The sequence below is a fragment of the Spinacia oleracea genome, chromosome 4, assembly GCF_020520425.1.
Source record: "Spinacia oleracea cultivar Varoflay chromosome 4, BTI_SOV_V1, whole genome shotgun sequence".
In the NCBI taxonomy this organism is placed as follows: Eukaryota; Viridiplantae; Streptophyta; class Magnoliopsida; order Caryophyllales; family Amaranthaceae; genus Spinacia; species Spinacia oleracea.
The window spans coordinates 9,578,552-9,606,526 of record NC_079490.1 but is presented as its reverse complement, the minus strand read 5'-3'; the positions used below and the strand labels follow the sequence as shown (position 1 = coordinate 9,606,526).

At 37.9% G+C, this 27,975-nt stretch overlaps 1 protein-coding gene across 5 annotated transcripts in view; it reads right to left on the bottom strand.

The window, feature by feature from the left end:
- Positions 1-12,073: 12,073 nt before the first annotated feature.
- The window catches only part of LOC110780589 (zinc finger BED domain-containing protein DAYSLEEPER), a 42,313-nt gene continuing 26,411 nt past the window's right edge, over positions 12,074-27,975 (bottom strand). The window contains exons 1-4 of one of the 5 annotated variants that reach the window (XM_056826629.1): positions 15,770-16,009; positions 13,006-14,580; positions 12,610-12,680; positions 12,074-12,523 (exon numbers count right to left, since the gene is read on the bottom strand). In XM_056826629.1, the coding sequence (XP_056682607.1) occupies positions 12,632-12,680; positions 13,006-14,162 (1,206 nt within the window). In that variant the 5' untranslated portion in view covers positions 14,163-14,580; positions 15,770-16,009 and the 3' untranslated portion in view covers positions 12,074-12,523; positions 12,610-12,631. Of the gene's footprint in view, positions 12,681-13,005; positions 14,581-15,769; positions 16,013-27,975 lie in introns of those variants that run through there. The other 4 variants (XM_056826630.1, XM_056826628.1, XM_056826626.1 and 1 more) reach the window with 4 other exon arrangements.

Here is a 27,975-nt window from a genome sequence, read left to right as displayed (position 1 = left end):
TCTGCCTTATGGCTAGAACAGAAGGAACTGATCAAGTTCCATCAGAAGAAGTAAGTTCCTCCACTCTTCAGTGTCTCTCAAAGTCAAAACTAATTGAACTGTTGCTAGAAAATCTAGATGATTACAAAAAGCTAAGTATATTAAAAGCACAAAGTGATAGAGCCTTGGAACTCAGTAAAGACCATATAAATTATCTGAACAATATTAGATCTGATGTTCAAGGCAGGTTCTTTGAATTACTAGATAGAAATACCTCTATTAATGAGTCATTCGAAAAAATTAGAAATGAAAACATCCTTCTACAAGTACAACTCAGTCAATATAAGATGTTTAATCTAAGTTTAGAACCTACAAAATCCTTGGAGATCAACATGGGAGTTTTTAACATCGACTTAGAAAATTTAAACAAAGATCTGATCACCACAAAGGAACAAAAAGAGAAACTAGAAAGGGAACTATCCATGGCCAGGGCACAGAGACAACCACCTAAAGTTCCTCCCAAATGGATTGAGAATGCTCAATCTAAGAAAATAGAAGGATTGGGCTTTAACCATAAAACTAGTCATAAGAAAAAGTATGTGGATCTTCCTAGTGTAAAAGTCTGTTTCTCATGTGGAAGTGGAAGTCATATAAGTACTGAGTGTTCCAAGATGAAGGAACAGGATCAAAGAAACATAAATTATGTAAAGCAAAAATGGGTCAAGAAGTCTGAAGTTATAGTTGAAAAGGAACTCGAGGAAACCCCAGTTCCTGTAACTAACCTTTGATCTCTTTACAGATTCTAGTGAAGGGGAACAGCTCGTGGTATCTCGACAGCGGGTGTTCCAAACACATGACAGGAGACAAATCTAAATTCCTCTCACTAGAAGCCTACAATGGAGGAACTGTGACCTTTGGAGACAACATGAAAGGAGAAATTGTTGGAATTGGAAAAGTTGGAAGGTCAAGTTCCTATGCCATTGAAAATGTATTTTTAGTCGAGGGTTTGATGCACAGTCTACTAAGCATCTCTCAATTCTGTGACAAAGGAAACTCTGTAAGTTTTACTTCTGAAAATTGTCAAATCATAAACAATAACACTGGGAAGGTTATTTTGGAAGGAACTCGTAAAGAGAACACATATTCTGTGGATCTCAATACAGTTCCCAGGAACAATCTAACCTGCCTCAGTGCCTTTGAAGAAAATTCCCTACTATGGCACAGGAGGTTTGGACATGCTAGTTTCTCTCTGCTTGACAAACTAAGATCAAAGGAACTGGTTCGAGGACTCCCCTCAATCAAGTTCCTAACCGATAAAGTGTGTGATGCATGTGCAAAAGGCAAGCATGTCCGAAGTTCCTTTAAATCTAAGAAATTGGTAAGCACCACAAAACCATTGGAACTCATCCATATGGACTTATGTGGCCCAATGAGAATTCAAAGCAGAAGTGGAAAAAAATATGTATTAGTTATTGTTGATGATTACTCTCGCTTTACTTGGGTCATATTTCTAACAAGGATGAAACGTTTGATGAGTTTGTTACATTTTCAAAGAAAATTCAGAAAACCACAGGTCATCAACTGATCCATATAAGATCAGATCATGGAACAGAATTTGAAAATTACAAATTCGATGAATACTGCAAGGAACAAGGTATGGACCACAATTTCTCAGCTCCCAGAACTCCACAACAAAATGGAGTTGTTGAGAGGAAAAATAGAACCTTAGAGGACATGGCAAGAACCATGTTAATAGCCAGTTCCCTGCCTAGGAACTTCTGGGCTGAAGCAGTCAATACTGCTTGTTATATTATAAATAGAGTTATGATTCGAGCAATCCTAAACAAAACCCCCTATGAGCTACTAAAAGGTATAAAACCCAACATCTCTTACTTTAGAGCCTTTGGTAGCAAATGTTTTGTCCACAACAATGGAAAAAGGAACTTGGGGAAGTTTGATGAAAGAAGCGATGAGGCAGTGTTCCTAGGATATGCCTTAAATAGCAAGGCTTACAGAGTTTATAACAAAAGATCTATGTGTGTTGAGGAAAGTGTACATATAATATTTGATGAATCTAACAAAACTGATATAGTACAGGAACAAGAATTTTTCGAGATTGGTTTATCTCGTGCTGCAGAAAATGATGAGGAGTTCCAACCAAGCAAACACACAGCCAGAGGAACTGCTCAACAAAATCAAGAAGTTCCCGTACTAGAGGAACAAGCAGAAAACCAAGAAGATCCAGAAACAACACCAGAGGAACCCCACAATGACCAACAGGGAACTCAGGTCATAGAAGGAACTGACGAAAATGCCACAACACCAGTAGCTCAATTTCAACCTAAACCTTGGAAGCATCAAAAGTCCCACCCAATGGAACTCATTGTGAGTGACATCAGAAAAGGAACTCAGACAAGGTCACAACTAAGGAACTTTTGCGCATTCCACGCGTTCCTCTCCATATTTGAGCCAAGAAATCACACTGAGGCTCTGGAGGACGCTGACTGGATCATAGCCATGCAAGAAGAATTAAATGAATTCAAAAGAAACAAAGTATGGCACTTGGAACCTAAACCAAAGCACCAGAAGGTGATAGGGCTGAAATGGGTGTTCCGGAACAAGAAAGATGAACATGCAACAATCATAAGGAACAAAGCAAGGTTAGTGGTCAAAGGTTATAACCAACAGGAAGGTATTGACTTTGAAGAAACATTTGCACCTGTTGCTAGATTAGAAGCCATTAGAATCTTAATTGCTTTTGCTGCTTTCATGGGTTTTAAACTTTATCAAATGGATGTTAAATGTGCTTTCTTAAACGGTTTCTTAGAGGAAGATGTTTATGTGGAACAGCCCCCTGGATTTGAAAATCCCGAATTTCCAAATCATATTTACAAATTAGATAAGGCTCTCTATGGACTAAAACAAGCCCCTAGATCTTGGTACGAGAGATTATCAAAGTTCCTCCTTCAAAATGATTTTAAAAGAGGTAAAATAGACAAAACCTTATTCTTAAAATCTAGAGGAACTGACTTGTTAGTAGTTCAAATTTATGTTGATGATATATTATTTGGAGCAACTAATGAAAATTTGTGCAAGGATTTTGCAAGCTTGATGAGCAGTGAATTTGAAATGAGCATGATGGGGGAACTCAATTTCTTCCTTGGTTTACAAATCAAGCAAACCGAGGAAGGAATCATGATACACCAACAAAAGTATGTGAAGGAACTCCTAAAGAAATATGAGCTAGAATCAGCCAAAGTAAATCACACTCCCATGGGAACTGCTACCAGATTAGACACTGATCCAAATGGCAAAAGTGTGAATCAAACGAAATACAGAGGTATGATTGGATCACTATTATATTTAACAGCCAGTAGACCCGATATTTCTTTTAGTGTAGGACTATGTGCAAGATTTCAATCAAATCCAAAGGAGTCCCATCTAACTGCGGTGAAAAGAATACTAAGATATCTCAAAGGAACTGATGACCTATGCCTATACTATCCAAGAAGTGGATCTTTCGAGCTAAGAGGATATGCGGATGCTGATTATGCAGGTGACTTAGTGAATAGAAAAAGCACATCAGGTATGGTACAGTTCCTAGGTCCATGCATGGTTTCTTGGGGTTCCAAGAAACAGAACACTGTTGCTCTATCCACAGCTGAAGCTGAGTATGTAGCTGCTGCAGCTTGTTGCTCACAAATTCTATGGATAAAACAACAGCTAAGAGATTTTGGTATTATCTATGATTGTGTTCCTATCTATTGTGATAACACTAGTGCTATTTGTATTTCAAAAGATCCGGTTCATTATTCCCGGGTCAAACACATCCACATTAGACACCATTTCCTTAAAGATAATGTTGAGAAAGGTTTGATCAAATTAGACTTTTGCCAAACTGATCACCAAATTGCTGATATTTTAACTAAGCCCTTGAACAGAGAGAAACATGAGAAAATGAGGATGGAACTCGGAATGATCAAGCTAAGGTAATTGCTAAATTGAAGTTCCTCTAAGGCAAAAGCAAAAATCTTGGTACATATAGACTATTACAAACACAAAATCTTGTGTGCAAACATAGTTGAAGCTTACCATCGTGGCAAATACACTCACGCTCCAAATGAGCAAGGTAAGCAGTTCCCTTCAAACTAGTTAAGTCAGAGATACGAAATTGAGCAAGTCAAAGTCAAACACAGTTTAAATTTAATTTATTTCTACATTCTCCTTTTGTTTTTATTTATTTATTTTTTTAAAACCGAATACCCATATTCAAAGAATGTTTAGAACGGTTCCATTGGCAATAAATAGGAGAAACTCTTCCCTTTCCACATTCAATCCATGCAACCCCCTTTCTCTCTCTCCCACACGCCTTCTCCACTGACACCACCTCTCCTTTCACCTATAAAAACCTTCACCATGGTTCTCACAAGCAACAACACTGATCTCACTTCCCTCAAACGAAAGAGAAATCCTTCATCTCCAGTTCCCATGGATACCTCACCCATTCAATCGCCAATTCCTCTTCGATCCCACAATCCAATACTCGCAATCACTCAGGGGGAACCAACCGACACTGACATCAAAATGAAATCCCCAATTTCAAACCCTAGATCCTCCACAAGAAAATCCAAAAAACGACGAGTGGAAGCTTCTGGTGAAAACATCGAGGAAACAGAGGAGAATGCTCAAACTCAGGGGGAAGCAAAAGGGTCCAAGAAACTCACTGCAAAGGAAAACAACCTGGTCGAGGGGTTTGCAATCAACTCAACATGGTGTGAAGCCACGAAATTTAAAGAGTTGATGGAAATCCTTGAACAACAAAAATGGGTAAGTCTGTTGAGTACCTACGCCAAATCACCCTTAATTCCTGAAGCTATGAAAGAATTCTGCAAGAACTTTGCATGTGTTGATAATGTATGTTCAAGTAAAGTGAATGGAACTCGCATCGAATTTGATGCCTCTTATCTGGAACAGCTGTTTGGTACACCCAATAGGGGTTTTGATATGTGGCTCAAAGGTCAAATCACAGTGACCATCGATAATGTAGATGAGAAAGATATAGTTGGTTCCATTGGAGGAGATTCTAAAGTATCCACCTCCACCTCACACAACTGCTTTTCACCTCTTCAAAAATTACTGTTTAATATTGTGTGGAGAGGTGTAGTTCCTCGAACTCAGAAAAGGAACATAGCAAGTCTGTTTGATGCATGTCTCATGTATTGTCTTGAAAGGAAAATTCCCATAAACTTTCCTGCAATCATGATCAAACACTTATCCACCTGTATCCCCAAATTCAAAATTCCATACTCCTCCCTTCTCACAGAAATCTTCAAAAGCTTCTCAGTTGACCTTAGCCCATACTTTGTGATTCCCTTAAAATCAACCCAAATCTTTCAACTTGAAATGCTCCATCTATTAAATCTTAAAGTGGTTCAGGGTAAAGTCATTAGGGCTGGAAAGGAAGAGAAACAAGATGAGGAAGATCAGGAGGGAACTGTAGTTAAAGAAGAAGTGGAGGAGGAGGAGGAACTCGAACAAATAGAGATCCCTTTATCTCGAGGGAACAGGAAGAGTGTAGGATCCCAAGGAAAAAGAAAGAGCTTGAGGGTGGCAATGAAGGAGAACAAGAAAAGAGGGCCTGTCTTCATGGAAATAAATGAGGAAGGGGATGTCAAGGAGATGCCCATAGAGGAGGATGCTGTTCCACTGAATCAAGAGGAACTGCCTGAAACTGTTGGGCCAAGGAAAAGGACACCCAGATCCTCCAAAAAGTCCAAAGCTCGTCGTGTTCCATCTGAACAGGAACATGTTCAAGATCATGGGGGTGCCTGGAACACAAAGGATGATCAGATATTGGAGCTGAAGGCAACAGTTGCTCGTCTGGTGGAACTGCAGGAGGGAACAGATCACAGGATCAGCTCAATGCAGGCCCACATAGGTGCATTGGTTACCAGTGTCAAGACTCTCCAAACCACTCTTCACCACTACTCAGAACAAGCCAATGCAACTCGTGCCACAATCCTCACCAAGATCAACAATCTGGAATCTTTTGAGGAGACTGTGATAGAAGAAACTGCTGGTTCTGGTTCCCCATCCCAAGCCTAATCACCCTATCCCATGTTTCTTTTATCTTTTGCCATGGAACAATCTTTTTAATTTGCTTTTGGTCTGTATAATTTTCAAACTTGGGTATTTGTTCCATCTTATTTTGACTTGCTTGGTTACACCTATCTGTGCTTTCTAGTTTTGATCATTACTGCTTACTTTCAATTTATTGTGTGAGTTGGTTTAATACTTTGAGGCTAGCTTAACTTGCCAAACGTTGATCGTGGGGCACTGTGTTTGGAATGGCTATATTTCGTGCTATGCTTTTTGTTGATGTCAACAGGGGGAAGTCAAGGGTGCAAACTTCCAAGGTACACTCAATCCCAGTTCCTGCATCAATCTCTCTGTATCTCTCTGTAAGTTTATTTTTTTTCTTCTTGTTTCTTTCTCTTTTGTTTTTCAAATTTTTGTGTTCTGTTTTACAGTAGTCTGCATAAGTTCCTGTTTGTGCTTCCTCTCATTTGTAAAAAGTTTGCAAGTGTTGTCATCACCAAAAAGGGGGAATATTGTTGTCCCTATGTTTTGGTTGATGACACACACATATTGCAAACTTCCTGATTATGGTTGCCAATGACTTTGGACAGGTAAATGCCCAAGTTTCTATTAGGATAGGAACTTGAATCGAATGGTGAAGTTCCTGGTATACACTTGGGACAGTCACTAGAGTTCCAGAGCTGGAAGTTGTACCTGTTCCAGTTTGAAGTCACAAGAGGAGCAACACAGTTGCATATCAAGAGTTCCTAATACTCACAAGAACTATTGCAGACTCATGGCCACGAGTTCCTATTTAAACATTAGAGGAACTCATTAATGTTCCTGTGCTGGAACAAGTGAAGATTCAGAGTTGAATGCCTCACCAAAGGAAAGACATATACGTCTAGGTAGTTTATCTTGCTTAGTTTATATGTAATATATTAATATGTTAAGTGGTATATAAGGAACTAGAGGAACTTGGATTACTCGTGTGTTTTTTGTCAAAATATCAAGCAACACAGTTTTAAGGAAAATACTTTAAATATAATATCTTTTCATATTTAATAAAAATTAGATTTTTATCACAATTAAATAAAAACAGTTTTTATCTTCCTAAAACTTCTCCTAAATATTTTGACAAAATAAAGAAACATTCTTTTCAAAACAAACAGTGACTGACATAGTCTTAGACACGTCCAGCAGTTGAGGAAGTTGTGTGGGAAGTGGTCTCCCCTTGTTCCTCAAGTCTAGGGACGTGACAATCAAAGTGTCAGTTGTTGGCAGTTGAGTTTTCGAAGGAAACAAACCCTAAGGACAAAATTCTATATAAGGCAAAGAAGTTTTCTGAAACAAAATACACAAACTTTCTAAGAGTTCTTGCTTTCCTAAAAACGCATTGTCAAAGATTTTCTAAAAAACAGTTTGTGTCCTAGTTAATCCTAAGTTCCTAAGTGCCATATATACACCAAAGCATCATTAATATTTAGAGTTATCCAAATACGAATTGTATTTTGTATTAGTAAGGATAGAGTTTTCTTGTTGAGACTTAGAGTTTAAGTCTGAGAGAGAGAAGTGAAAGAGCTGTAATCAGAGTAGATTACTGCGAGGAACACAAGTTTGAGAGGAACTTGTGTTGGAGAGATTATTGTAATCGAGGCATTACTATAATAAAAGGAATTCTCTTCTTGATTAGTGTCAAGAAGTTTTCACAATTATTGTTATTGTCTTCTCTATTCTCTGTTCCTTGATTGTTTCTTAGTTCCGCAAGAAGCTTTACAAAAGTTCCAATTACAATTCACCCCCCCCTCTTGTGCGTGTTCCTACTGGAATAACAATACTCCTAAATAACGCCCAAGGAACGATTTTGGAGTCATGTTAAAATAGCTAGCTAACTGTTGTTTTCTAGTGTAGGCCACAAATTTTGAAAATACAAGCGAAGACTTGTGAAAATTCATTTATCCTGACATATTTGAAAAGTCATTTAAAATATTGTTAAGGTTAGCACAAGTTGAAGACTTAGCCTTACCAAATAATAAACTATCCTCGGCAAAAAGTAAACATGGAATAATTGGAGCTTTAGGTGTTGCTTTGATACCAATACCACCATTTTTGTCTTGAGCATGTAGTAATAGTTTTCTGGCCAATACTTCCATGCAAATAACAAAAAGTACAGGGGAAAGAGGGTCCCCTTGTCGTAATCCTCTCGTAGGCGTAATTAGATTCGTTGAGTTGTTGTTTACTGCGGGGGAATAAGAAACTGTAGTGACACAAGCATTAATCCAACTAGTCTTTGAGCCCGTGCAATGCACAGACTTTTTTTATGTGGATGGTTATTATTTTTTCGTGGTATACACAATTAAAGATAATTATGGAGTATCAAATAGCATTTTCCACCAAATTATAATTATCATTTTTTAGAGCAACCAACTAAATCAATATTATTCGTGATGCTAAACATCTGTTGCATACACACGTCAGTGTCTCCGAGCAATATTTTTAGTATTTGTAAAGCTTTCTTTGCTGCTTACCTCTTTCATTTCCTTAAGAAAAAATAATGCTTCTTTAAGTTTCTCTTCCCTGCCAAAGAAGTTAATCAAAGTACGAAGTATCAAACTTTGTAAGTTAAGCCGCTAGGTACAATCTAATCTTCTAAGATCATCTATTTAAAGTGATCGAGTGCTTCTTTTAGTCTTTTAATCTGACGTACTATTTTAGAAAATAACTACAATTTCACTCTATATTCCAAAACAATATGTATACGTAAATTATTATTCTGTATTTCTTAACAACCTACCAAGTGCTTCATGTTTTTATTTCGATGTCTAATTTTTGGCAATCCAAAAAAGACCATCTAACCTGCCTTTTACAATGCCCATGAAGAAGTTATGAGTAAATTGAGTAATTTTGTGCTATTTTCCTCAAAGTTCAATTAGAAACTGTCAATCCCTCCAATTTTTCTAATCTCATGCGAAGTGTAATTAACCAATCTCAAATTTCTCTATTCTCATATAATTAACCACATTAATTGCATAAAACCCCAAATCTTCTGAAAAAAATTCCAATAACCTAGTTAAGATGCTTGTTTTTGTAGCAACTTCAGTTGTATGTTTTTTGTAATCGTCACTAACTAATCAATTAACCTTAAATTCAATGAAAAACACTCAATTTAAACAATTAATCAATCAGGTGAATAAGACAGAAAAGGAAGTTAACAGGAATTCACATAATTATAAAAGTTACAAAAATAGTGAACACGAATTCACAAAATTATCATGAACTAAAGATTAAAATTTAAAAAACCACAAAATATAGAACCTTACTGCGTACATATAAATTCCCATAAACTCCCGATTCTAGTAGCCACGCAAATCAAACAAATATATAGAGTAGCTACCTCATGCATATTTATTTATGACGGTCATGTGATTACAAAAGAGAAACCCAAATATTTTGGATTAAATTCTCTATTAGTTAATAGATTAAATGATTCATGAATAAATAAAAGGCTAACATTAATTTATTTCATACAAAACAGATGAATACCACAATTGAAGAGGAGAGGAGTAAATTAAGGTTTTAATTTTAAATGTAAATTAAATGGATTAAATGAGAGAGTAAAGGCTGGAGATAAATGGAAGGGGAATATGGAAAGACTAAGAACTCAAAAGGTTAGGGATGAAACAGAAAAGGGAAGATAGGTGTAAGAAGAGAAGACATGTGGCAGGTAGAAGAATAAGATAATAACAACAAAGTGACATGTGGCATATATGCTTTTGGTTTTTAAATACTAGGTATAGATTAGGATAGGATTAACATATGAGAGATGGAATGTCAATGACTGCTTGTGCTAACAAACCGTAACCGACATGATTTAAGAAAATGATAACGTTTTTGGGGGAAATAAATTTGTGTATGAAGGCTAATAAAGATAGGGAGAAGATGGTGGGATCAAATTGAAGGTGAAATTGGAGTTTCATTCTGTTTCGAGGAGCAATTGAAGGTTTTTGGGAGGGTTTTAACGATGGTGGGATCAAATTGAAGATAATTGAAGACGATAGATTGTCAATGGTCGTAATTTGCAAGGAGAACTCATCAATTTGCAATGAATGAAGATTAATGCCGAGGAGGATGATACGGAGCTGTAGAGAAGACAATAAGACGATGACAGAATATGAAATTGGGCATTTTTGGGTTTTTTTTGTTCTTTATTTTTTATTTTTAAAAAAAAGGAGTAAACGCATAGCCACATGTCTTCTAAGAGGTTATGCTGATGTGTCCGCCACATGTCTTGATAACGGTGTTGCTTACATGTCCTTAAAATAGAGATGGTTATCTTTTTTAAATACTAGGTATTGATTAATCAAAGTTTCATTAAAACCAAATGCTCGTAAAGTAGCCCAAAGAAAGTCCCATTCTACTCTATCATAAGCTTTTTCCATGTCCAATTTGAGTGCTAGCCAACCTGTCTTATTTTTAGACTTGTTAAACATATTTAGAATTTCTTGTAGAATAAGTATATTATCTTGGATTGCTCGTTCTGGTGCAAAAGCATTTTGATATATATGTCCCTACTATCTTCTTTAACAGTGGTTTGATTCTATTGACTAGTATCTTGGCTATCGCTTTGTAAAGAGTTGTACATAAACTAATCGGTCTATACTGATGTGCTTTACTTGGGGTTTTAACCTTTGGGATCAAAGTAATGATCGTATGATTTAGTTGACGTAATAAAATACCATTATGAAAGAATCCCCGAATAGCTTTACATATATCTTGTCCAATGATTGGCCAATAATGTTGGAAAATTTTGGCCCAAAACCATCCGAACCAGGTGCTTTATAGGGGGACATGTCAAAGAACGCTTGTTTTATTTCCTCATCTAAAAAAGGTTGAGTTAAATTCTTGTTATCTTCATGAGAGATGCTAGGTTGTATCAAAGGAATAACAATATCTCTTGGATTAGAGTGAGCTGATTTGAATCTAATAGAGAATTCTTGAAAGAATAAACTTGTTATATCCTCAGGGGAGTCCACCCATTGGTCTAAGTCATTTTGTAACCTAAAAATTTGGACATGCCGCTTTCTAGTTTTCACTTTTTCATGGAAGAAATGGGATCCGCGGTCACCTTGTGTTAACCATTGCTTACGAGCATACTTTCCCCACAAATTTTGACCAAAGGATAGTAATCGCTCTCTTTGTTTAACAAGCCTTTGAAGATATTGTTCAACATGTCGATTTTCAGGATAAAGTTGAAATTGAGATTCTACATTTTTCAGTTTATCTTGATTTACTGAAAGCTTATGTTGTATATTCCCGTATTTTCGAGAATGCCATTGTTTTAGATCAGTTTTAAGACGAGATAACTTTTGATTGATACAAAAAAAATCTCGATCCAGAATGTTTATGTGCCCAATTTTTTGCAACCAAAAGTTGAGCTTCAAAATCTAAAGTCCATGCATTTTGAAATCTAAAAGTTGATGGTTTAGGGGGGCCTGAGTTGTCTAAATATAAGCAAATCGGACTATGATCGGAGCACGAGAAATATTCATATGAAATCGCTGCGTGTGGAAATAGTTGTAACCACATATCATTTGCTAAACATCTATCTAAACGTTCATATATAATATAATTTCTAATTTATTTTTTCCAAGAGAAAGCTGATCCTATAGGAGGAATGTCATTTGCGTGGTGAAGTTGGGCAAAGCTTGTAGTTCATTAAAATCTCGTGGCAAAGCTTATGCATATCAATTAGAGTGACTTATAAAAATATACGTTTAGCTCATTTTTCATTACTCCGTCATTATGAAAAGTAGGTAATTTTTCATGAATTTTATATAGTGGCCGTATTTAGTACAATTTCTAAATCTGTCATGTCAGACACAACTTATGATCCAACACCACTATATTGAATGTTTTTTTTTTTTGTGTTTTTTAAAGTACCTACTGCATTAGTACCTCACACATGTATTTTCAGCCAACTTTACAGATCAAACTCATTGGAAGTGAAGGGAGTGATGCATTTACCATAGGGGTGTTCAAAAATACCCGACCCGATGACCCGCTGACCCGGCGCAAATAAACCGGGTAATTTTCTTATTTTTCTAAAATAAATGGGACGGGTACCCGACCCGGAATATTTACCGGGTACCGGGTCGAGGCATGGGCCGCTCTTTTAATTAAACGGGTACCCAAATACCCGTTAAAAACAAAAAAATTAAAAATAATTTATGCGTGTTTATGCGATTGCTGTGGGAGTTTACTAGTTTAGCATATATGACTACATGAGATGGTTTAATTGTTCTTCCTAGAAGGGATGTTAAACCTCGTTACTGATACTGAGTGATACTTTAGGACTTGTTCTTTGAGGGGGCATTGAGGTAGCTCTTGTATGCTTTATCAATATCTACAATGCCAATACAAAAACTTCAGCTAAATCGTGTTTGATTTGATACAAGTAGTTCATTTCCTACCAATTAAAAAAAAAAATCAGCAGAAGTCGTCAAGTTAAAAAAACTTAAAAGTTTCATAGACTAGAAGACTATCATTCTATACCTGTACTCTCCCACAGCTCCACTCATGATCTCATGACGGCCGCAAAAAAGTTCTGTTGAGCCTCGGAGGAGCTGCATCAGCAGGAAAAAATCAAGAGGGATGTTCAGTTAGAAATAATGAAACATATAAAATCTAGTATGTAGTCCAAGTTTATTCAGCATATGTACTCCCTCCGTCCATTAATACTTGCACCGTTTTGACTTTTTGCACTATTCACATAATTCACTTTGACCCTATTTTATTTATAGTATATGAAAATAAATGTTAGTATATAATATATTGTTGGCTTCATCTTAATATATATTTTCAAAATATTAAATTTTTTATAAGTTTTTATAATATTAATTAAAGATATTCAGTCGAAACGGTGCGAGTATTAAGGGACGGAGGGAGTACCTTATATTACTTTTCACATAACCAAATTTCCAGCTCCTAGTGCACTTCAAGGCATTCATCAGTTCAGGTTTCAAAGACAACAATCTCCAATCAGCTTCCCTTGGCTCAGTGTAGTATGCGTCAGAGTGAGTCGCAACAGACAGAGGAATAGCCAGGAAGTCGCGAGCCATCCTAGAAAGCTGAGGATACTTGAACTCGTTTTCTTTCCACCAGTGCAACACGCTGAAGTTCTCCATCTGCGGTAAGACCGGCTCTTCAAGATACAAATCCAAATCTGACCATTGAGATTCATCATCCTCAGATTGAACTGACTGGAAATACTCTTTTACTACGTTCAGGTTTTCCAGACGATTATTACGAAGTTTTTTATTGGCATGTCTTCTAGACCTTTTCTCATCCTCATCCCCATCCTCATCATCTTCACCTGACTCAGTACTTGAATCGCTCAATAGATACTCCTTTTGATCACATTGCACCACGTAGCCATCATATACCTGGCAAAGGTTCCTCAAAACAGTGGTTGCACGCGAGTCAGACAGACATAACTCTATGAATTTCCTTTTGTAACGGGGATCCAGAAGGGCAGTAATAGAAAGCACTACACACATATCATCCCAGTACTTATTCAAGATCGCGAGCATTTTCTGTGCCACAAGACTAACAAATGTATCTGAACTGCCCAACTCTTGAACAAGGTAAGCCCGAATCTCCTGAAGGTGTGGTAGAAACAGATTAGGTGTTGGCCTCTTAAACTCAAATAATGCTTCAGTTATTTCATAAATTCTGTCTGCAATTTCGCAAATCTTCCTGACCTTTTCCCGTTCCTTCTTAGAAAATTTTGTAAAGGCATCTGAAAGCATAGAGCTTGTAAGATTCCATAAAGGCGGTGATTTGGACCCACCTAACAATTTAACTTTGTCAATGATTTCATCAATCTCCTCAAATCCTTTCTTAACCATACGGCTTATGATATCACTACTACAATGCACATGAAACAATTTACCATTCATTGGGAGCTTCGACCGTTCTTGAACATTTTCCTTCACAATATCAGCCAAGTCACCAGTTCCTGCAGCAGTCAAAGAGAGTATTTTGGTCTCAATATCATACTCTTTCAGAGACTTCAAAATGGCTTCAGATGGCAGGTCCATATTCATATTGGAAACACCACAATACTTAATAACCCATTTTCGGAGTTTCCAATCAGCATCGATGAATTGAGCACTTAAGCAAAGATATTGATCCCCTCACTTCTCGTGAGCAAGTAAATCCACCGAGAGACTGATTTGTCCAGCAAGTTTTGAGAAAGTTTCCTTCGCGATACATTGCTCTGCCTTGTATAATTTCAAGCAATTACGCTCAAGGATCTCAAAATTGAAGTTTGAAACCAGGTCAGGCTTGATGTCACAATTTAAATCTACCAAACCTCCACTACAGATCGTGTGTGGTGCCATTTTATGGTAACATATCAACTTTGCTAAGCCCTGTCGAGCATCTTCTGCTCGCTCCTCGTCAGTTCTGTTAACCCTAGATGGCCCTGACATGTTTTCCTAAGGAAAGGAAACAAAAAAATACCTATCCATAAAAAATTCACAATTTATTAACACGCAGTAGAAGGTATAATCTCTAAAAAAATTCATCTAATCGAAACAAAAAACAGAACAAGTGTTCCAACTTGCGAGAATCTAATCATTTTGCCTTTGCATAACCAAGTGGTCGTTCAGTTGATTGTAGGAAGGTTCAATGGTAATGATGTTCTATTTCATGTGAAGTATACAAAACAGGTTGGTTGTGTATGAGAAGTAGAAATTCCCATGTGAAGTTTCACTCACCTAGGAGAAACAATGCAAGTGAATTCCTTCATTTTACGGGAAATAAAACTTCACAGGAATTTTGTCAACAAAACAAATTCATTGTTTTCCAAATACCAAGAACTTTCACTTTCATTTTGAGTTAACCAAACAAGCACATAATGTGATACTCTACATATTTTATCTCTGATATAACTTACTCCGCATTACATGATTCATCAGTATCCTTTAATGTGTTTATAAAATTATAAAATTTCATACGGAGTATCTTGCAAATATATATTGAGATTCATCTAACAAGCAAACTCTTTGAAGGTTAATAAATCATATTTCCCACTTCATATTCAACCATTTGAATTGGACATGTTGATATTCTTGTTATGTTTATCTCCAAATAAACTTAGAATTACCCGAATTGGAGTCTTCTTTTTTTCGTCACAGAAAACCATCTCATTGTGGATGTAATCTACTTAAATCTATTAAATTATTCTATCGATAACATAAAATTGTTCCCTAATATCGCCAATCAGTCAAATTGGGAAACATTGTTTTTCGATCAATCAAAAACTACTTTGGAAGGATCTTCAAAATAATAGTTTCGGGGACATCATCTTCAATTTATACCAAAATTATTCACGAGACAACTAACAACTACAAATTTCTTGAATTTGTACAAAAGAACACAAAAAAAAAACACTTAAAACAAGTTTAATCAACAATTAGTATAGTTTTAATCCAAATATAGCACACAATCAAGAACAATCAAGCAAGATCAAGGAAGAATTACTCAATCTTGATCAGAATCAGAAACTAAAGTGGGAAAAGAAACAAATTGTATTGAAATGTTAGTACTACATAAAATTAGCAATTTCGCAATTCTGTAAAACATTGTCATATATAAATTAAAGAAAGAAAACGTCAAAGAATTATAGAGTAAGAAGTATGAAACTGACCTGGTCCAGAATTCTGCAATTGATTACCGTCGATGAATTGAAATGTGTTAGGGTTTAGGGTTACGACGAGGTTTTTTGGGGGGAAAGACTTTTGGTGAGAGTTCTAGACTTCTAGACTTTTGATGGGAGAAGATGAAACTAAACAATCCCCGTTCTAGACTTCTAGACTTCTAGTCGTGGCCTTTCATTTCTGGCGGGAAACAATTAAGGTGCTTAGCAATTGCCACGTGCCCCACTTTGTACTGCAATAGTGCAATTTAGGATTCCAGCTCGTTTTTTTTATGGATAGGAAATTAGGAACTATATAAATTATTTTAAAATCAATATTTTATTTTATTTTTCTATTTAAAGGGCTCCTATAACATAACTCCGTAATTATTATGACGAACAATGCACAACTAGAATAAAATTTGTCAAAGGTTAAATATAGGGCAAAGTGAAAAGTCCTTAAAATCGAACCCGACAATCGAAAAAATTGTATAATTTATTGAGAGTATCTTACCATTTTATAGGTTGCATGTAATATGTTTTATATGGATGTTTAAAGTTTTAACAATGTTTTCCCTCAAAAAAAGTTTTAACAATGTCACAAATAAATTAATTTAGGTATCAACTATTATCCGTCCGAACTTCAAAAAAATCGATACCCGAATACACTAATTATTAAATGGACCTGGTCAACATTAAATTTATTGTGGATCATGCCTAAAAAAGTCTACTAAGGCCCTGTTTAGTTCACCTTATTTCTCCTGATCTGATCTGATCTGATCTGATCTGGTCTGGTCTGACCTGATCTGGTCTGATCTGATCTGAACTTATTTTTTCTGATCTGATCTGGTCTGATCTGATCTGATCTGATCTGATTCTTCTGAATTAAGTTTAAACAAAAATCTACATTTATTAATATTAAACGACTTACGTGTAAAATAAATGTTACACAGTTAAACAAATTTATAATATTGTTATTATTTACTTAACTTTGCTCATGATTTAACTATTCCTTATATTAGATAGACCTATACATGATCTAGATAGATCGGTTATGATCTAGACATATAAGTTCTGATCTGGATATGATATGTACAGATCGGTTGTGATCTATACATGATTTGTACATATAAGTTATGAACTGGACGTGATCAGTTCTAATCTGGACATGATCTGTACAGATTAGTTCTGATCTGTACATGATATATACAGTTTAGTTATGATCTGGACATGATCTGTACAAATCAGTTCTGATCTGGACATGATATGTACAGTTCAGTTCTGATCTAGACATGATCTGTACAGATCAGTTCTAATCAGGACATGATATGTACAGATCAGTTCTGATCAGGACATGATCTTTACAGATTAGTTCTGATCTGGACATGATATTTATAGTACAGTTCTGATCTAGACATGATTTGGACATGATCTGTATAGATCAGTTCTGACCAGGACATGATCTGTACAGATCAGTTCTGATCTGGTCATGATCTGTACAGATCAGTTCTGATCTGGTCATGATCTGTACAGATCAGTTCTGATAGGGTCATGATCTGTACAGACCAGTTCTGATCGGGTCATGATCTGTACAGACTAGTTCTGATCTGGACATGATCTTTGCAGATCAATTCTGATCTGAACATAATCTGTATAGAGTCGATATCTAGACAAGTTATAATTTGGACATATCGATTTTGATCTGTACAAATCGGTTTTGATCTGAACATATTGGTTCTGTAAGGATCGGTTCTGATGTAGATAAGATCTTTGCAGATTTGAACATGATCTGGACATGATCTGGATATTATCTGATCCTATCAGTTCTAGTCTGGATATATATTGGTTCTGACCTATAAAAATCAGTTCTGATATGGACATGACCTCATCATATCGTTTCTAACCTGGACTTAATGGTTTTAATTTGGACATGATCAATTTGAATGTTTTGTTAATGTTTTTTTATGCCTTAAATGATAGATTTTAATTGCACCGACAACAACATTATTTTTTATTAAAGCAATAATAGTAATAAAATATTAAATATAATAACAATGATATAAACATATACCAATAATAATAATAATAATAATAATAATAATAATAATAATAATAATAATAATAATAATAATAATAATAAAATAATAATAACAATAATAATAATAATAATAATAACACTCACGCTGGAAAGTGTCCCGCTGAGCTTGGAGGATACATTGCTAGTGCTCCTCTTACGCCATTGGTTAAGCCTGGTGGGGGTGTTCGGCCTATTGCTGTGGGTACTATTTGGAGGCGCCTTGTTTCTAAGGTCGGGCCTGCTTTGATTGGTCCGCGTTTAGGAAACTACTTTGGAGGTCTGCAGTTTGGAGTTGGGGTTCCAGCAGGTGGTGAGGCCATTCTCCATGCTGTCAATCGGTTGGTTGAGGCTCGTGGGGCCGATGTTGGCCTATCTATGTTATTGGTGGATTTTCAGAATGCTTTCAATTTAGTTGATCGATCGGCTTTGTTGCGTGAGGTTCGGCTCCATTGTCCTGCTCTTTCGCGTTGGGTTGAATTCTGCTACTCTTCTCCAGCGCGACTGTATTATGGGGAGCATACCTTGTGGTCTTGTCAGGGTGTGCAGCAAGGGGATCCTCTTGGCCCTTTGCTTTTTTCTCTGGTTCTACATCCATTGGTGTGTCGAATCAGAGACTCATTTGATCTATCTCTTCAGGCTTGGTACTTGGACGATGGCACTATCGTTGGTGACACTTTGGTGGTTGGACAGGTCTTGGAGTTGATTTTGGAGGAGGGTCCTCGTTTAGGTCTCCATGTTAATGTTGAGAAGACGGAGGTTTTCTGGCCTTCGGAGGACCCTCGCAGTCGTCTAGAGGGTGTCTTTCTTACGGATATTGCTCGTCCTACGCTTGGTGTTAAGTTGCTTGGTGGCCCAGTCAGTACGGATTCCTCTTTTTGTAAGGAGTTGGTTTCGCAGCGTGTGTCGAAGACTGTTGTGTTGATGGATGCTGTAGCCAAGCTTAATGATCCCCAGTGTGAGTTATTGCTACTTCGTGCGTGTACTGGAGTTTCTAAACTCTACTTTGCTATGCGCACTTGTCCGCCTCATCTGTTCGAAGCGGCCCAATTATCTTTTGATGTGGCTCTGCGGGCTTCTTTAGAGCGCATCGTGACTGCTTCGGGACCTGGGTTCGGTGACTGGCAATGGCGCCTTGCCACCTTGCCTTATTCTTATGGAGGATTGGGTGTTTATTCAGCTGGTGATGTTCGGCATTATGTTTTTCTTGCATCCCGTTTGCAGTCTTCTGGTTTGCAGGATTCGCTTCTTCGGCTTTCAGGTGTTGATGGTCCGGGACCGACCTTTGATGATGCCCTTGGTCTATTCAATAGGACCGTGGAGACCGACCTTATGCGTAGCCCTAGTGAGATCGCTGCCCCCACACTCATGAAGAAACTGGCAGACATATATTTCACGAAGGTTACTGCTGATGCGGAATCCGCCTACTCCTTATCTTCGCGTCTTGTTGCCCTATGGAAATCACAGCAGGGGGATCAGTCCTCGGCTTGGTTGCGGGCAGTCCCCATCTCGGGGTTAGGCCAGACTATGAACGGTAAGACTTATCGTTCGGTTCTTTGCTATCGGTTGGGTATTCCGTTGTTCTCTGATTCGACGCCGTGTTCTGCTTGCTCCCGGGTTTTCAACGGGGACATTTATGGGGATCATGCCGTGTCTTGTGCTGGGATTGTGGGTATCAAACATCGTCATAATGTTGTTCGTGATACCCTTTTGGATATTTGCTATCGGTCAGGGATTTCTGCTCGCAAGGAGGTTGATGTTGGGCTGACTAGTGAGAGTGATGGAGCACTTCGTCCTGCAGATATATTGCTTTACTCATGGGATGGCGGTCTTGATGTGTGTGTTGACTTGACTGGGTCTTCCCCTATGACGCAATCTGGGTTGTCAGGCTTCATTCCGGGTCGGGTTGTGGCGGTTGCAGCGCAGCGGAAGCAGGATAAGTATGCGGCGTGTTGTAGGGCTTTGGGTTACGGTTTCTTACCTTTTTCCTTCTCTTCTTTTGGGGAATTAGAGAAAGGGGATGTTTCTTTGCTGAAGCGGGTCCAGGCGTACTCTAAGGCTCAGGACATTGGGGCGCGGGCAGCTGCCCACATTTTCAGCAGGATCGGGTTCGCCATAGCTAGAGGAGTGGGGGCCCAGATTGTATCTCGGCTCCCCTCCAACTTCTTGTAGTTCCCTTGATCTTTGTAGCTTGTTAAGCTTGTAACGTTTCGGTGTTTTCCTTATTATAATAATAATAATAATAACAATAATAATAATAATAATAATAATAATAATAATAATAATAATTTGGTCTGATCTGATCTGATCTGATCTGATCTAAACTTATTTTTTCTGATCTGATCTAATCTGAACTTATTTTTTCTGATCTGATTAAATCTAAAATAAGTAATAAGGTCCTGAAATAAGGTGAACTAAACAAGGCCTAACTTGTTTCTAATTAAGATCAATTATACTCCTATATATGCACCGCTAATGATACTAAGGAGTTAATAAGTTTGAGAAATTAGAGGAACGTCGATGATAACTAGGGGGAAAACAAGTAATATAATTTTCATCCAAACCCATATAAGATATGAGAAGGAAGCAAAATTAGGGAGAATAATGGAGATTTTGTGTCTGTCATTATGTAACTGTGACAAATAACTCTCAAAGTCTGATATTCTCATTAATGAACTTCGTGTATATATATTATATAGGAAGGCTAATTCGGTAACTCCATATATCCTAGAATATTACAATATTAACATAATATACTCCGTATACTCCGTATATACTACCGTAACATCCCCCCTCAAGGTGGAGCATGAAGATCTCGAATGTCCATCTTGTTGCGAAAAAACTCAAATTGTCCCTTTGATAGGTTATGATACATATGACAATTCATAAATCATGCGGAAAAACCATAAAGCCAGGAAAGCATATTATTTACACATAATCATTTAACATAGTTTAGATGCATACTCTTTGTTGCGTGCCTTCCCTAGCTGCGCCCGAACCGAACAAGAACAAGTCTTTAGGACTCCAAGTGTCGTCCCTCCGTAGATAGTCCACAGCACGTCCGGATCCGCCTTAAGCTTGACCAACTAGGATCGCCCTTAAGGTACTTAGAATTTTCGGCACTTATAGGCAATTGTGTGACTGAATTTTTGCTCTCAAAAATCACTTTGAATACTTGAATACTCGATGTAAATATGTGACCCTAGGCACCTATTTATAGAGTTATGGAAAAGGATTTGGAATCCTATTAGGATACTAATTTATTTAATTATAATCCTACTAGGACTCTAATTAAATAAACTAAATCTTTTAGGATTAGATTTAATCATATGACAAATCCCGGTAGCCTTAGGATTCGAGTAACACATTTCGAGTGATACGCTAGCACCGCACGCAGGCCTTGCGGCCCACGCACAGCGCCAGCCCACTCGTCGCAGCCCCGCGCGCGCGCCAAGGCCATTGCTGGGCCTGGCCTTGCGCTGGACCGGGCGTGGCTTGGCAGCGTGTTTTTGGGCGCTTGGGCTTGCTGAGCGTAGGCCTGGCTTCGTGCTGGGCCTTCGTCTAGCAAGTCTCGTCCGATGCTAATTCGTACGACGCACTTCCGATTAAATTCCCGATTCCGGAATTTATTTCCGATACGAACAATATTTAATATTCCCGATTCCGGAATTAATTTCCGTTTCGAACAAATATTTAATATTTTCCGTTTCCGGAATTATTTTCCGATTCCGATAATATTTTCGATTCTGACAATATTTCCGTTTCCGGCAATATTTCCGATTCCGGCAATATTTCCATTTCCGATAATATTTTCCGATACGTACCATGTTTCCGTTTCCGGCAACATCTACGACTTGGATAATATTTATATTTCCGATACGATCCATATTTCCGTTTCCGGCAATATCATCGTTTCCGGAGTATTCATTTCTTGCCTGTGACGATCTCAGCTCCCACTGAAACCAAGATCCGTCGATTCCGAATATCCATAGATGGAGTATTTAATGCCATTAAATACTTGATCCGTTTACGTACTATTTGTGTGACCCTACGGGTTCAGTCAAGAGTAAGCTGTGGATTAATATCATTAATTCCACTTGAACTGAAGCGGCCTCTAGCTAGGCATTCAGCTCACTTGATCTCACTGAATTATTAACTTGTTAATTAATACTGAACCGCATTTATTAGACTTAACATTGAATGCATACTTGGACCAAGGGCATTATTTCCTTCACCCTTCCCCAATGCCTTGGTGAAAATATCCGTTAACTGAACCTTCGTTGATACATACGAAGGAACAGATAACCCCCTCCTTGACTGCTTCACGAATAAAATGGCAATCCGACTCAATGTGTTTTGTTCGCTCATGAAACACTGGATTTTGTGCAATCTGCAATGCAGACTAACTATCACAGAACATACTCATACCTTTCTTGTGCGATACTCCAATATCTCGTAATAGTTGCTTCAACCACTTTAATTCACACGTCAATGCGACCATCGAACGATATTCTGCCTCTGCAGACGAACGAGAAACAATATGTTGTTTCTTGGTCTTCCAAGACACCGGAGACAGACCAAGAAACACAAACCAACTAGTCAACGAGCGACGAGTCAACGGACAACTTGCCCAATCCGAGTCACGCCATCCTTCCAACTGTAAGGCACTATATGAGCGAAGTAGAATACCTTGACCCATATACTTTTTCAAGTACCTTACCACTCGCAGAGTCGCATCCCAATGTTCCTCCTTTGGTGCCTGCATGAACCGTGACAGAATATGTACGGAGTATGCTAAATCTGGTCGTGTAACTGCCAAATAGATCAAACGCCCAATCAAGCGCCTATGTTTCTCACCATCTGCCAAGTCTGCACCGTCTGCTAATGCTAGTTTATGATTCTGCTCCATCGAAAAATCCACCGGCTTTGCACCCAACAACCCCGTCTCTGAAATTATATCTAGAACATATTTTCTTTGACAGACATAAAAACCATGACTATTACGAGCCACCTCCAACCCTAAGAAGTACTTCAGGGCGCCCAAATCCTTCATTTTAAAACATTCACTCAAATATGCTTTAAAACTCTCCAGCGCAAATGTATTATTTCATGCGATAATCATGTCAACCACATATATTAGCACACTTAATCGCAACACATCCTTGGAAAGTGTAAACAAGGAGTAATCAGAATATGACTGTTTAAAGCCGTATTTCTTAAGGGCCGTAGACAATTTCTTGAACCAACACTGTGGTGCCTGTTTCAAACCATACAACGACTTTCTCATTCTGCATACTTTGTCCGAGTTGTTATTCTGAAAGCCGGGTGGGATTTTAATATAAATTTCTTCCTCCAAATCTCCATGAAGAAAAGCATTATGAACATCCATTTGATGCACCTCCCAATTCTTAACAGCTGCAACTGCCAGAAAGTATGAACTGTATCCATTTTTTCCACGGGCGCAAACGTTTCATTGTAATCTAGGCCTTGAAGGAAATAATGCCCTTGGTCCAAGTTTGCATTTATGCATTTAATGCTAAGTCTAATAAATGCGGTTCAATATTAATTAAGAAGTTAGTAATTCAGTGAGATCAAGTGAACTGAATGTTGACAAGTGACAAGCCGGCAAAAGAGTCGGCCCATGACTCGGCGAGCAAAGGCCGCACGCACATCGCTAGGCACAAGGCCCAACGCCGACGCCGAGCACAAGGCCCAGTGCGAACGCTAGGCCTAGCGCCCAACAATGGTGTTGGCGTGTCGTGCGATGGGACACGAACAAGAAGCACCAAGCAATGGGCTGAAGGCCAGCAGCGAGGCTCGCTTGGGCGAAGGCAACGAGCGCGCCAGCGTGGGCCTGCAAGGCTGCGTTGGTGGCGAGTTCCTTGTGCACCAAGGCTTCTGCGATTTCTTCGGCGCCAAGTAACTTGGGCCTTAAGAAATCAGTTTTCCTACTTCTACTAAAATTAGATATTTGGATAAATTTGAAACACTTAGTGTTTAATTAATCCTAGAATTCTAATGCTACTAATTAACTAGAGTCCTAATAAGATTAGTTAATTGAATCCTAGTAGAATACTAATTCCTTATTTCCTACTCTATAAATATGTGATTAGCATTCACAATTTATCCACAACCCATATAATATACTTTACATAGATTGTGTTCAAGGGAGAACATAATTCATAGCCTAACCCGAGTGCATAAAACCTTAGTAAATATCCTAGTTGGTTGAACCTAAGGCGGATCCGAACGTGTTGTGGAATACCTACGAGGGGTGACACTTGGAGCTCTAAAGACTTGTTCTTGTTCGGTTCGGGAGCAGCTAGGCAAGGCACGCATCACATTGTATGTACCCTAAATTATGTTAATTAACAATGTGGCAATTAATTTGGATTCCTGGCTTTATGGTTTTTCCGCATGAATATTTATTATTTATATTGTTTATAACCGGCCTTACGTGCCTTCCTCCTGATGATTTCCTAGACAGACCAAGCGTGCCTTTAAACGTAACAAATTCCCGTCTTCGTCCGGCTTCTCAGTGTACACCCATTTACTTCCGAGTACTTTCTTCCCATCCAGAAAGTTCTCCATTGTCCAAGTACCCTGATCCTCTAACGCATCAATCTCTGCTGCCATTGCATCACGCCACCCCTCATGTTGCATTGCTTGTTTAAATGTTTTAGGTGCCTTTTGTTTCTGCAATGCTGCAATAAAATTTATGTGTTTCGACGAAAAACGTTCATAATTAACAAAATATGTGATAGGATAGGGAGTACCTGACGATGGTGTTGTTGTAGGTGAACTTTCAGGAGTACTATTTTTTCTGTATTGTATAAGTCACATACCCTCGTAATTTTGAAGATGAGAACTTTTTACTAGGGATGGTGTTGTTCCTAAGTTTTGGTTGATGACACACACATATTGCAAACTTCCTGATTATGGTTGCTAAATGACTTTGAACAGGTAAATGCCCAAGTTTCTATTAGGATAGGAACTTGAATAAGCTGGTGAAGTTCCTGATGTACACTTGGAACAGTCACTGGAGTTCCAGAGCTGGAAGTTGTATTTGTTCCAGTCTGAAGTCACAAGAGGAGCAACACAGTTACATATCAAGAGTTCCGAATATCCACAAGAACTATTACAGACTCATGGCAACGAGTTCCTATTTAAACATAAGAGGAACTCATTATTGTTCCTGAGCTGGAACAAGTGAAGCTTCAGAGTTGAATGCCTCACCAAAGGAAAGACATATATGTCTAGGTAGTTTATCTTGCTTAGACTATATGTAATATATTAATATGCTAAGTAGTATATAAGGAACTAGAGGAACTTGGATTACTCGTGTGTTTTTGTCAAAAATATCAAGCAACACAGTTTTAAGGAAAATACTTTTAAATAAAATATCTTTTCCTATTTAATAAAAATAAGATTTTCATCACATTCTGTTACTTAAATAAAAACAGTTTTTATCTTCCTAAAACTTCTCCTATTTATTTTGACAAAATAAATAAACATTTTTCAGTGATTGACATAGTCTTAAACACGTCCAGCAGTTGAGGAAGTTGTGTGGGAAGTGGTCTCCCCTTGTTCCTCAAGTCTAGGGACGTGAAAATCAAAGTGTCAGTTGTTGGCAGTTGAGTTTTTGAAGGGAACAAACCCTAAGGACAAAACTCTATATAAGGCCAAGAAGTTTTCTGAAAAAAAACACACAAACTTTCTAAGAGTTCTTGCTTTCCTAAAAACGCATTGTCAAAGATTTTTCTAAAAACAGTTTGTGTCCTAGTTAATCCTAAGTTCCTAAGTGACATATATACACAAAAGCATCATTAATATCTAGAGTTATCCAAACACGAATTGTATTTGGTATTAGTAAGGATAGAGTTATCTTGTTGAGACTTAGAGTTTAAGTCTGAGAGAGAGAAGTGAAAGAGCTGTAATCAGAGTAGATTACTGTGAGGAACACAAGTTTGAGAGGAACTTGTGTTGGAGAGATTATTGTAATCGAGGCATTACTATAATAAAAGAATTCTCTTCTTGATTAGTGTCAAGAAGTTTTCACAATTGTTGTTATTGTCTTCTCTATTCTCAGTTCCTTGATTGTTTCTTAAGTTCCGCAAGAAACTTTATCAAAGTTCTAATTACAATTCACCCCCCCCCCCTCTTGTGCGTGTTCCTACTGGAATAACAGTTGGTATCAGAGCCAGTACTCACTAAAACACAGGAAACCCTGTTTGAGTCAAGTTCCTGAAAGTATGAACTCACAAGAGAAACTGGAAGAAGGTTACTCGACACAAAGGCCACCTATGTTCAATGGCAAGTTCTACTCATACTGGAAGAATAGAATGGAGATATTCATCAAAGCTGAAAATTACCAAGTTTGGCGTGTAATTGAAGTTGGAGACTTCGAGGTAACAAAGACCAATGCTGAAAACGAGGTAGTTCCTAAACCAATGTCTGAATTTTCTAAAGAAGACTTTGATAAATATGAGATGAATGCCATGGCTGTCAAAATCTTGCATTGTGGGCTTGGACCTCATGAACACAACAGAGTCATGGGGTGCAAGAACGCAAAACAGATTTGGGAACTACTTCAAGTAACCCACGAAGGAACTAATGAAGTTAAGCGTTCCAAAATTGACCTTTTGATGTCTAAATATGAAAGATTTGAAATGCTTCCAAAAGAAACTATTCAAGAAATGTTCACTAGATTTACTAACATAACCAATGAATTAGTTTCTCTTGGTAGAATCATTCCCACAGATGAACAGGTAAGAAAAATACTAAGAAGCATGCCACAAGATGATCGTTGGAGAACAAAGGTCACTGCACTGTTTGAGACCAAGGACTTCACCAAGTTCAACATTGAACAACTTGCTGGTTCCTTGATGACACACGAATTGCATCTTGGAGCTGCTGTTCCTGAGAGCTCAAGAAGTCGAGGACTTGCTCTAAAGGCTGAGGAACTCGATGAATCTGAACCAGATGAAGAAGAGGCTGCCATGCTGGTCAGAAGAATGAGAAAGCTCTATAGGAACTTCAAACCAGGAAACCAGAAAGGAAGGAACTTTGCCAAGAAAATCACTAGTTCCAAAACTGAGCAAGGTTGCTTCAAATGTGGAGAAACTGATCATCAAATTCGTGAATGCCCTCTGTGGGAGAACGACAAGACCAGAGGAAAAGGGAAGGAACAGGTCAAAGATCGCTTTAACAAGTCTACCTTCAACAGACCAAACTTCAAGAAGGCCATGATAGCTGCATGGGGCGAAGCAACAGACTCAGAAGACGATGAGGAACAACCAAATGAAGAAACTGCAAATCTCTGCCTTATGGCTAGAACAGAAGGAACTGATCAAGTTCCATCAGAAGAAGTAAGTTCCTCCACTCTTCAGTGTCTCTCAAAGTCAAAACTAATTGAACTGTTGCTAGAAACTCTAGATGATTACAAAAAGCTAAGTATATTAAAAGCACAAAGTGATAGAGCCTTGGAACTCAGTAAAGACCACATAAATTATCTGAACAATATTCGATCTGATGTCCAAGGCAGGTTCTTTGAATTACTAGATAGAAATACCTCTATTAATGAGTCATTCGAAAAAATTAGAAATGAAAACATCCTTCTACAAGTTCAACTCAGTCAATATAAGATGTTTAATCTAAGTTTAGATCCTACAAAATCCTTGGAGATCAACATGGGAGTTTTTAACATCGACTTAGAAAATTTAAACAAAGATCTGATCACCACAAAGGAACAAAAAGAGAAACTGGAAAGGGAACTATCCATGGCCAGGGCACAGAGACAACCACCTAAAGTTCCTCCCAAATGGATTGAGAATGCTCAATCTAAGAGAACAGAAGGATTGGGCTTTAACCATAAAACTAGTCATAAGAAAAAGTATGTGGATCTTCCTAGTGTAAAAGTCTGTTTCTCATGTGGAAGTGGAAGTCATATAAGTACTGAGTGTTCCAAGATGAAGGAACAGGATCAAAGAAACATAAATTATGTAAAGCAAAAATGGGTCAAGAAGTCTGAAGTTATAGTTGAAAAGGAACTCGAGGAAACCCGAGTTCCTGTAACTAACCTTTGATCTCTTTACAGATTCTAGTGAAGGGGAACAGCTCGTGGTATCTCGACAGCGGGTGTTCC